Here is a 12545-nt window from a genome sequence, read left to right as displayed (position 1 = left end):
AAGCCACATGTGGTTCATGAGCCGCAGTTTGCTGACCACTGCTATAGTCCACTATCCTTGACCACTGTATATATTTTAACTACCAGACTATTTTATTCTTTAGCAGAGCTCTACTACAGTTTTCTAGGGTTAAAATTAATTAATTTTAAACAACTGATAACTATATTCAGATTATTTAGGAACCATGAAGTAACTATGCCCAGGTTAAATATTAAAAATATGAAATATCTACAGAGAAATCAAATATATGAAGTTTTACACTATGTGATTATCATATAAAACCAAATATACTAGACAACTACATACTGATAAACAATTCATTTGGTAAACTAATGACATAAGCATATGATATGGAGAAATAAAGTACAGTAAATGTATTTTCTCTTCCTTATAATTTTCATAGCATTTTCTTTTCTCTAGCTTACTTTATTCTAAGAATTATAAAATATAACTGACAAAATATGTATTAATTGTAAAATATTTATGTGATGAATAATGCTTCCAGTCAAAAAGTAGGCTATTAGTAAAGTTTTTGGGGAGTCAAAAGTTATACACAGATTTTTTACTGCACAGGGATTGATGCTCCTAACCCCTGTGTTGTTCAAGGGTCAATGGCAGAAATTTTCAGTCAAGTGTGCTTGCCTAATTGAATAGCTTCAAGACTATACAGCAAAGGGTTCTAGGCTAACGGACAGGAAATGAGTGAAACAGAAACATCTAATTCAATTTTAAGTGCTATATAATTGCTTTTATTTTGTAGTAGAGGCCTGGTGCACAAAATTCGTGAAGGGTAGGATCCTTAGGCCTGGCCTCCCCGCCTCCTCCTTTCCTCACTCCCTCATTGCCCCACCAACGCTGCTGGTCAACCACCATGTTCCGTGCCGCCCCTTGGTGGTCAGCGCACATCATAGCGAGCAATCAAACTACCGCTCTCCCGGTCGAACTCCCGAGCGGACAATTTGCATATTAGCCTTTTATATATATATAAAAGATAGCTTGTGAACTGCCTATAAGAAAGATGTGCTAATAAAAAAAAATATGTTCATGGGTTAGTCAATTTCTATCCTTGGACTCAAGGCCATATATTACTAATTATTCAAGAGTATATATTAGAAATACTTTGTGTTACACATTTGTTTTATACAAAGGCAATATATATCAAGCTATGCAAAAATAAATTAAAAACTCTTTGATTTAAAAATATAGAATATTCAAAGAAGCAGTATACAAAAAAGCAATGAGTAGTACAAAAAGCAGTTACAATGCTAAATAAAATGTGTTATAATTAATAAGCCATGTTTCAACTGATACATTTCAATAAAACAGACTGAATTATGTAAAAACTAGTTTATGTTCTTTGCATACTCTTTTGTATACATATTTTATCTTTCTCTACAAAGCTAATTAAAGGTGAGAAATAAGCCAAAGCATTTCAGATTTAACATTATTTTAATATGACACGTTATGACATCTAGATATATTGCAAAATTTAGTCTTGGTCGTAAATACTATGATTTAAAAAGTTAATAATGGCCTTCATTTTAAAAAGAATGCTAACACATATACAAAAGAATGTCCAAATGAAAGTACAGTATGGTAGACTGGTAATGCTGAAATTTAAATTCTAGGTCCTCACTCTGCCACAAATGAGCTATTTAAAGTTTAGCAAATATTTACTTCTCTGAGTCTCAGACTCTTGTTCTCACCTATACCTAATGGAAGTGAGAGGGTTGATTTTATGTTCTACTAGAGGCCCGGTGCACAAAAATTCGTGCGGGGGGGGCGGGGGGAGTCCCTCAGCCTGGCCTGCCCCCTCTTCACAGTCTGGGAGCCCTCAGGGGATGTTCTACTGACAGCTTAGGCCCGCTCCCCTAAGCCAAAGTCTGGCCTCCCCCTGCGGGAGGCAACCGGGTCGATCAAGGGAAGGCACTGCCCCATCACCCCACTGCGGCTGCCTACCCTCAGCCCTCACAGTGCCATGGTTTTGCCCAGAAGGATGTTTGGCTGTCCAGTCTAATTAGCATATTATGCTTTTATTATTATAGATTATTATAGATTCTAGCAATTAGGATTTGGTTCACATGAGCAAGGTTTACCTAAATATAATCTGTACTAGAGGCCCGGGGCACGAAATTCGTGCGGGGGGGGGGGGGGGGGTTGTCCCTCAGCCCAGCCTGCTCCTTCTCCAATCTGGGACCCCTTGAGGGATATCCAACCTCCCGTTTAGGCCCGATCCCAACGAGAGGTTGGGTGGGATCGGGCCTAAATGGGCTGTCAGACATCCCTCTCAAAATCCAGGACTGCTGGCTCCCAACCGCTCGCCTGTCTCTAACCGCTTCTGCCTGCCAGCCTGATCACCCCATAAACACTCCACTGCCAGCCTGATCGACGCCTAACAGCTTCCCAGCCGGCCCAATTGCCCCTAACTGCCTTCCCCTGCCAACCTGGTCACCCCTAACTGCCCTCCCCTGCCGGTCTGGTCGCCCCTAACTGCCCTCCCCTGCTGGCCTCGTTACCCCTAACTGTCCTCCCCTGCAGGCCTGGGTCCCTCCCAACTGCCCTCCCCTGCAGGCCTGGTCCCCCCCAACTGCTCTTCTCTGCAGGCCTGCCCCCCCCCAACTGCCCTCCCCTGCAGTCCTGTTCCCCCACAACTGCCCTCCCCTGCTGACTTGGTCCCCCCCCAACTGCTCTTCTCTGCAGGCCTGCCCCCCCCCCCAACTGCCCTCCCCTGCAGTCCTGTTCCCCACAACTGCCCTCCCCTGCTGACTTGGTCTCCCCCAACTGCCCTCCTCTGCCGGCCTGGTCACCCCTAACTGCCCTCCCTGCTTGCCTGACTGCTCACAACTGCCCTCCCCTGCAGGCCTGGGTCACCCCCAACTGCCCTGCCCTGCCAGCCATTTTGTGGTGGCCATCTTGAGTCCACATGGGGGCAGCCATCTTTGACCACATGGGGGTGGCCGGCCCTCTTGTCTTAGAGTGATGGTCGATTTGCATATTACTATTTTATTAGATAGGATATTAATACTGGTTAATTAAGAAAATTACAAAATATTAGATACTGAAAATTCAAATAGGAAAATTTAAGTTCTATCTGAACAAATACAATTAAAAAATAATCAGATATTTTGAAATTTAAAGACAGGCAAACAAGGAGTAAAGAATAGGTAAATGTGTTAAAAGCATAACTGGAACAGGAAACCATATGGCTAACAAGTACCCCAGTTTGTGGCTCAAAGATATTATAAATTAATGATTCCTCTATTTTAGAATGTTGATAATTAGTAACATCTGCATGAACATTAGAGGCATGATATAAAATTACCACATAATTGCTAATTGATTCTGAAACTAAGTCAACTTTACTTTCGAAAGACAAAATCAAATTATTTTTATAAGGAAGCAATTCTATAGCTTATGACAGTGTTCAAAGGCAGCATCCTAATACTACTGTATAATGGCTACAGGCTGTACGGGAGCCATAGAGCACTTCTACTTTTGTTCTTCATGAGATTCATTTGGTAAAAAAGAATTGAGAGTGCTATACAACTCTATCTTCAAATTTCATCTTTAGATCAAGTATAAAATTGAAGAGGAAAGAGAGGCCTCAGAGCTTACAACCGCCCAAAGAGCAAACTCTGTACACAGATTTCTATATTCAGAGAAGGAAATCATTTATTGCTCAAACAACCTGTGAGTAAATAACTTTCATCATGGACCTCTAATTCACCCACCAAGAGTCAGTGATTTTAAATAGGACTGTACTAAGGTTCTTTAAAAGACAATAGGAAAAATGGGGTAACTGTTCATTTTGCCAAACCATAGTATACATTTTGTCAATCCTAACCTGATTGTTATAGATCAAACCAATTTGATTACATAATGTGAAACTTTACTCCTGAAAATTGCAAAGCACAAAATATCAATTAAGATCTTCAAATAGCCCATCAAATTTGTTTTTTAAAAAAAATATCTTACTGTAATGAAGTCATGCCCTTTAACCATTCTTCCTTGGTAAAAAATCCCATGCTTTCAGCCTCCAATTTCCACGCTAAAACTAACATAATAATCTGGAAAGAACAGAACATAAAGGATAGGGGAAAAGTCAGCATAGAGATAATCATGTCTATATTTATAATGGAGAGCATTTTTATACAACTATTTCCTTCGTTCAAATATTAAAGACTACAACCTCTGGATTTATTATCTATAAAGAAACTTAGATGGGACCAATTTCTTAAAAGTAAAACGTTCTAACAGTTTCTGAAGTTAGAATCACCCTCACTCTATTACAAATGGCATTTGTATCAAGAAAGAGAACTTGGGCCCAATTTAAATTGATGAAAAATATCCTAAGTAAAAATTTACAATAAATATGAAGAAACAAAATCTTCACATAAGATTAAGGTGTCCAAATTTTTAGAAATTTATGAATATGCTATACCCCACTTATATTCCATTCTACTTAGAAATAAAACATACATTTTCAGGTTCAACACCAATGTCTTCACAAAATTTTTCCATTCCTTCTGGCCCTACAACTTCATCAGGACCTTCAAAGACAAAAATAATTTATATATTTTATTGTTATAATTTAATATCAACATAAAACATAAGCCATTATGCTAAAGGTATCTTATGAATATACTATAACATTTTTGGAAATAAATGATTTTGAATTCTGACATATCTTTGATAAAGTAGTATAAACATTTGATATAGAATTTAACATTTAAAATTTTTGAAATGCTCTTAAAATACATTACAAAATAAAATAAAAAAATTAAAAATGAAGCAGCATCAATATCAATCACTAGTTTGTACTATAACTTGAATCTATCCATTTAAAAAATATTTACTGAGAGAAAGAAAACTATTATGCATAGATATAAAGTAACATAAGAAGGTTTAAGCTTCTTACTTTACTAGAATGTGCCAGTACCAATCCACAAGTTAAGACAATCAGAAGAGAATGTCTGTTTAGTTACTAAAACAGAAGATCATTCACTATCCTTTTGAAATATTCCAAAATAAAATTTAACACTTTAATAAAAAGATATACATATTATAAAAATACGACTTAAGGGGATTACTACATTCCAACTCCAGAATATTTTCTTATCATCTTGGTTCTTGAATAGACAGTAAAGCATTAGCTATGTAGAAACAAAAGTTTAATCCTTCAATTAGTTTGTCTATCATTTGTTTAAAAATTACAATATATGTTTCTTATTTTTCTACCTTAGTAACACTAAATGTAAGTCAATACACCAATTCCCATTTTTCATGTTATCAGATTCTCAAAATATAATAATTATATCATTGTTATGTCTTTTTTTATTATTGGATAAAACAAATTTGTGACAACATGGTTGGACTGTGAGGGCTAAGTGAAATAAGTCACACAGAAAAAGATACCGTATGACTGATTAACTTATATGTGGACTATACACTAAAAAAAAAACAAAACACCAGACCAAAAAAACCCCCAAAAAACCAAACTCATAAATACAGAGAACAAATTGGTGGCTGTCAAAGGTAGGCAAAATGGGTGAAAGTAGCCAAAGGCACAAACTTCCAGTTATAAAAGAAGCCCTGGGATATAATGAACAGCATAGTGACTATAGTTAATATTACTGTATTGTAATAGCAATTAGGATTTGGTTCACATGAGCAAGGTTTACCTAAATATAATCTGTACTAGAGGCCCGGGGCACGAAATTCGTGCATGGGGGGGTGGGGTGTCCCTCAGCCCAGCCTGCTCCTTCTCCAATCTGGGACCCCTTGAGGGATGTCCAACCTCCCGTTTAGGCCCTTCAAAGTCACTAAAGTGTAGATCTAAAAGTTCTCACTACAAATAAATTTTTTGGTAACTACGTGGTGATAGATGTTAACTAGACTTATTTTGCAAAATATACATATATCCAATCATTATGTTGTACCTGAAAGTAATGTTGTATCTCAATTTTAAAAGACTAAAACAATATGAAATGTGATAAATATGTTTACCAAACTTGACTTTTGAAAATATAGTCTTGAAATATTAAATTAGTCAAGGGAAACTTGTTTTCCTTTCTTAAGGACTAAAAATACTCCAGCTTTATAAATCATAGACTAAACCAAGGCAGCTCAGGTGGCATTTTATATAGCCATCATTAGTTCACAAGCACAATGTGAAGCTCATGTCTTTAAATCTGTCTCTTAATAGAAGAATGTAGTCATCCATTATGTGGCCAATATATGCTTGCTGTTTCAGATGAGATCCATGCTTTTAAGATGATGTGATCTTAATCAAAACACTTTCAAATTTTTTGGTCTAAATTTTTTTTACTGCACAGCCCTAGCTGGTTTGGCTCAGCAGAGAGAGTGTTGGCTTGCTCACTGAAAGGTCCTGGGTTCGATTCTGGTCAAGGGCACATACTTCGGTTGCAGGCTCCCGGCCCTGGTTGGGGGCAGGCAGGAGGTAACCAATCAATGTGTCTCATACCTCTGTCTCTCCCTCTCCCTTCCACTCTCTCTAAAAATCAACAGGAAAAATATCCTCAGGTGAGGATTTTTAAAAAAGTAATGCACTTATTTATGCAGTAAAGTGTTAAAAGATGAAGAGGGTGACAATTATAGGACACTTTCACTTCCTAATATATACCTGGAGGATTTTTTTAACAAGATGTGTTAAGTAATTTAAAAAGCACACATCCTATATAATGAAAGGCAAATATGCAAATTGACTGAACCACCGAACAACCTGTCATTATGAGCCGCACTGACCACCAGAGGGCAGACGCTCAACGCAGCAGCTGCCCACTGGTGGTCAGTGCGCTCCCGCAGGGGCAGCACCGCTCAGCCAGAAGCTGGGCTCACGGCTGGCAAGTGCAGCAGCGGCGGCAGCACTAAGGATGTCCGACTAACAGCTTAGGCCTAAGCTGTCAGTCAGACATCCCCTGAAGGCTCCCGGACTGCAAGAGAGCTGAGGAACCTCCCCAAGAGCGCACAAATTTCATGCACCGGGCCTCTAGTATACAATAAAGCTATTAAAAATATATCTGACCCTAGCCAGTGGTTAGAGTGTCAGCCCTTGGACTAAAGGGTCACAGATTCAATTCTGGTCAAGAGCAGGTACCTCGGCTGCAGGCTTTATCCCTGGCCCAGTGGGGATGTGTGCGAGAGGCAACCAATTGATATGTCTCTCTCATAATCAATGTTTCTCTCTCTCCCACTCCCTTCCACTCTCTCTAGCAATCAATGAAAAAAATATCCTTGGGTGAAGATTTACAAAAATGTGACTCAGTGATTGAGCATCGAACTATGAACCAGGAGGTCGCAGTTGGATTCCTGGTCAGGACACATGCCGGGGTTGCAGGCTCAATCCCTAGTAGTGGGCATGCAGTAATTCTTTCTCATCATTGATGTTTTTATCTCTTTATATGTATAGTTTTAAATATAAACATATATTTAAAGACTAGAGACCCAATGCACAAAATTTGTGCAAGAGTAGGCATCAGCTTCCCTCTGGCACCCGGGACCTGGGCTTCCCTCACAGCCCCGGCTTCGTCCAGAAGGTCATCCGGAAGGATGTCTAGTCTAATTAGCATAATATGCTCTTATTATTATAGATATATATGTCTGAATATACATCCTTATATGTAGTTTGAAAGTAAACATCATATAAAAAATGCAATAGAAGAAAACAAAGGTATTTTTAAGGCATGATAGGAATATATTCTAAATTTTTCTATGCAGCAAGAAAGGTGACTTGCTCTTGAAGCTGCCATCATTAGTAACTAGAAGAGAAAGCTGAAGAGTTTGTCAAAAAATATCAGTTACTGTTATAAAATATAGCCTCCCTAGATACTGTGAAATTAGTTAGTGATTAAAATTCTATTAAAATCAAGTTAAATTATACCAAGATATATAAGATACATATAAGACCTTTCTACAAATGTATAAGACTTTCCCGAAGTAATACAAACAGTAACAGATCTAAATCTAAAATAAGGTCTATACCCAGATTCTTTTCCCAGATTGCAAATGTTAATTATTCTTCTTAAAACATACTCTTCCAATAAAACTACTTCCAGGGAGCTGAACTTAACTAACTTTCAAAAAAAACCAGATTTCTAATCAATTTTAAAAGCTATGGAAATGAGCCAGCTAAATATTTTATTAGGATTATGTAATCCTATCCCTAATTTTGATTCTTTATAAGACTTTAAACATGCCTTTCACTTTCCAAGCTTTTTGTTTTGTAACAGGACCAGTATATTACTGAATCCTTGCTAATTTAAATATCAGTCAAGATGAGAGGTCTTATGAAAGGGCAAAACCATCAGGCTTATCACATATGATGTACTGATATGTTAATAAGATTACTGGTGAAATATTTTAATAACCATAAAGAAATGTTTCTGGCTATGTATGTGGATATAAAACCATGTCAACCACAGCAGATCAGGAAAAACACTATGCTAAATGAATGGCACAGTATCTTCTATATGAGCTACATAGGAGCTATATTGGTAATTTTGGAACTGTATTGCAAACATACAACCAGTAAATCTGATGCTCTAATACTATTACTCTTTTAATAATAACTAACATTTATTGAATTCTAATTATGTACCAGTTACTGGACTAAGAGCTTTACATGTATTACCTCAGTAGGCAATTATTGTTTCTATTTTAATAAGCAACACTCCCATTTTATGATGGAATAGTAACTGTTTATTGGACTAATAACTGGTTCCTCCTTGTCAATTGGTTCTCTGCCCATTGTAACCTCTAGAGAGGCCTTCCTAATCACTCTATTTGAAAATCCAAACTTCCTACTTTCTATCCCTGAACCTCACCATATTACCTTTATAACCCTCCAAAATATGTAATTATCTTGCCTATTTACCTATTTACTGTCTGACTTCCCATTAGAAGGCAAGTCGCCCAAGGACAAGGGCCTATCTTTACTTGTTCACTATTATATTCCCAGCACTTAGAGAGGGCCTGATACACATGTGCTCAAAACATATTTATTGAATGAATCATTCCATGAGATAAGTTAACCTCAAATGTACTTACTAATAATTTCTTTGCAACAAGAAAATTAGTTGCCACATACATATTTAAAAAACAAACAAACATGAGATAGTAGTAGTTAAAAGCATAGGATCTACAATCAAAATGACCTAGGTTTGCATTTTGGCTCATCACTGCATGACCTTAAGCAAATTACTTAATCTAAGCATCAGTTTTCTCATCTATAAAACAGGGCTAACACAGCGTATTTAACAAAATGGTCACTAGGAAAAGCTACATAATTAGCATAATTTTTGAAATAAAGATAGCAATTATTATGCTATTACAAAAATGCTAGTATAGGAAATAAATGTTTAACTAGAGTCTTATGCTACCAGGAAAGTCCCTACAAGAGGTAAAACAAGGAAGCATAAAAGAAAAAAATGATCAAATAATTTTATAATATCTAGTAACCTTTGTAAGTAAAATGAGTGACCTTTTGATTCTATATCATACATAATAAAATGGCATTTTGAATAATGGGTCAACATTTTAAATGGAGGTCAGTAATAAAATGAATTTCCTTCACTTAATTTGGGTTAGTGGTTGTCTTGGGATGCCAGTAATAGCAGTTTTTCTGGTCTAGAAAGAATCTGTTCTGTTTCTAAACAATTTTTAAATTATGCTTTTGAAATCACTCAGCTGATCCCAAGAGTGAAGTTATTGTCCCCCACCCTCAGCCTAAACTTATATCTCAAGTTCAGAGTTCACTTGAAGCCTTAACTTGATTACACTACATATAATACAATGACTGCATATATACTGTTTTATTTTAAACAAACACTCTGAGAATGATAATGATAAAAGAGGAGGGGGGGAAACAGAGAGGCAGATAAGAGAAAGAAAAAAGGGGGGTGGGGCACTTTAAAACCAGTAATTTCAAAAGACGAAAAAATGCTAATGGGAAAAAATTTTCATATATGCTTATAAAGAATAGCTCAGCTGATATGGCTCAGTGGTTGAGTGTTGACCTATGAACCAGGTCACGGTTCGATACCCAGTCAGGGCACATGCTTGGGTTGCAGGCTCTATTCCTAGTAGTGGGCATGCAGGAGGCAGCTGATCAGTGATTCTCCCTCATCATTAACGTTTCTCTCTCTCTCCCTCTCCCTTCCTCTCTGAAATCAATTTTAAAAATGTATTTTTTTAAAAAAAAAAGTAGTAATAAATGGGAAACAAGTGCTGTTTTTTATATATTTGCTTAACTCTTCAGCTTCATCCCTGGCTTTGTCTTTCATGCCACCCTAGGCCACTGGTCGGCAAACTGCGGCTCCCGAGCCATATGCAGCTCCCGAGCTGCGGTTTGCCATTCTGTTGACTGAGTTTGCCGACCACTGTCATATACTACCCTTTACCTGTTTGCACACAATATGCCACAATTGCCTAGTCCTTACAATTTCCAACTACGCGGTAACATTTAGTCTAGTCCAGTGGTCATCAAACTCATTAGTCAACAGAGCGGCAAACTGCGGCTCGTGAGCTGCAGTTTGCCGACCACTGCCCTAGGCCAAAAGCTTTATATCTACCACTACAGGATTTAGTTTGAATTAGCTTCTCAAGAAGGCTTCCCTGATATTTCAAGGCTGGGTTACATATTCCTCCTATAAAATTTCACAGTGCATCTTCCTAATATGACATTTATCACACTGTATTAATAGCTTTGTTTATTTTTATTCATTTTTGCATCTTTCCTAGAAGTTAGTGGCTAAATAGCATTTATTAAAGGGTGTGTTGTGCGATGATATGTCTGAGTTTTAAATCTTTTACTATGTCTCCCAGAAGTTTCAGAAAATGTCAGTCTCTGGTTCAGAAAAATTTCAAAAGAATACTGAAAAGAAAAACAAAAACTATGTATAATATAAAATGTTTTATCACATACTTTGTTTTCCAGAATATCAACTCTATTTTCACTAATGGATGTAAACCAGTAAGTAAATCTGTCTGTTTACAAATTGTATTTATAGAAAATGAGTTTCACCCCACTCACTAAATATATACTGAAGTATATATTTAAAGACATAGCCTGAAATTCTTAGCCTACCCACAATCCTCAGTCTTGACCCTGATCCCAGCACACAGCACTAACACACACAGCAGGCCTGAAATAAATAGTTTGTTAAATGAATGAACACCCCCAAAAAAGTTTTAAAGCATGTGACTGATATCTTCTTATATTAATTTCATTACCTGCATACTCATAAAACCAAGCCAGGCACTTCTTGCTTGAAAAATGTTCCTCTCCACTTATTAGTCTAGCAGGGGGTTGGGATCTGCAATAGCTTAGAAAACACACAAATGCCTAAGAATTTTATAGTCTCAACTTTTAGTGAAAAGCTAAGTTCAATACCAACTATGTCAATTCAAACTAAACAAAGTATTTTTTTTTTTACAGCTGGTGTAATGGGGAAAAAGTAGAGTTAAGAATTTGCAATTTGATACAGTAGTCAATACGTAAAAATGTATGGCTAACAAAACCCAAATGCTACTTTGCTCACTATCAAATTCCAAAAATATCAACAAAAACTAATTCCCCAGATTTCAAGACCACACAGAAGTTCAACCTAATGGTCTCAATGCAGGACTAGTAGTTGGAAAGTATAAATCTTTATAATGATTCTTCTGAATTGCATGGAAACCATATTTTTGTATAATAGTTATACATTTGAAAACAAAATCTTATAAAGTATATTTTGATAGTTAATTTATCAATATTTCAAAATAAAACTATATATTTAGAGTTGTTTATCATCTACCAAGTTTAAGTAGATATTTAAAGATAGAAGATGATTTGGGACCTAAGGATATAATTAAATTCTACAGATTAAAAAACCACCAAAACCCCCTAAAGATAACATTAATACAAATAATTGGGCCAAAGCTATTTAATCTGATTCTGTTTTCTTTTTCCATAAAGTCATTTAAAGTTAGTAAGTTCATAAATGGCCTCTAGGATATAATGAACTTCAGAGAACCTTATCTTGAGGAGCTCAGATAGTTACACTACCACAACGACATGGAAATGCTATAATTTCTGCAACTGAGTAATGTAAAATAAGGGTACCATATTTAAAAGTTTAAGTTGATAGAGCAAAGTATCACTTGAGTTATAATGACTGCTTAGCTTTTTTAAGTACTTTAACTCATTTTGATACATTATAGACTTAAGGTACCTACAAGTTAAGAGTAATACAGAACTACTAGTAATTTGCATGTTCCATAAAAATTGAGCTAGTGGAGTAACCATGTCAAATTCTAGTATGAGTTACCAAGAGGTATAAAAAAAATCATCTTTCACAGTAATAGCCCAAGAAATATACTTAGGCTCTGTTTTCCCAAACAGCTTAATGAAGGAAAAAAACTGAACCAATCAGAAAAAGAAAGATGCGGACTAAATAAGTTACCTACCTCATATTTTAAGCATAACTAAGGAGAGTTCTATTATCATCTCTCGCCTTTATAATGCTGGCTACAGTCTTCTTTTA

General features: G+C 36.5%; 1 protein-coding gene across 7 annotated transcripts in view; it reads right to left on the bottom strand.

Moving 5' to 3' along the window:
• Nucleotides 1-12545, bottom strand: part of DCUN1D5 (defective in cullin neddylation 1 domain containing 5) — a 67855-nt gene that overhangs the window by 22149 nt on the left and 33161 nt on the right. For 2 of the 7 annotated variants that reach the window (XM_080641686.1, XM_080641687.1), the window contains 2 exons: nt 4480-4550; nt 3976-4067 (listed from right to left, as the gene is read on the bottom strand). The exons of 1 other annotated variant lie outside the window; for it this stretch is intronic. In XM_080641686.1, coding sequence (XP_080497812.1) covers nt 3976-4067; nt 4480-4550 — 163 coding nt within the window. Of the gene's footprint in view, nt 1-3975; nt 4068-4479; nt 4551-11250; nt 11343-12545 lie in introns of those variants that run through there. 4 more of the 7 variants (XM_080641689.1, XM_080641690.1, XM_080641685.1 and 1 more) reach the window with 3 other exon arrangements.

Source organism: Plecotus auritus, assembly GCF_963455305.1.
Source record: "Plecotus auritus genome assembly, chromosome: 9".
Lineage (NCBI taxonomy): Eukaryota > Metazoa > Chordata > Mammalia > Chiroptera > Vespertilionidae > Plecotus > Plecotus auritus.
Note: the sequence above shows the minus strand (reverse complement) of the source record. Positions and strands in the feature narration are given on the sequence as shown.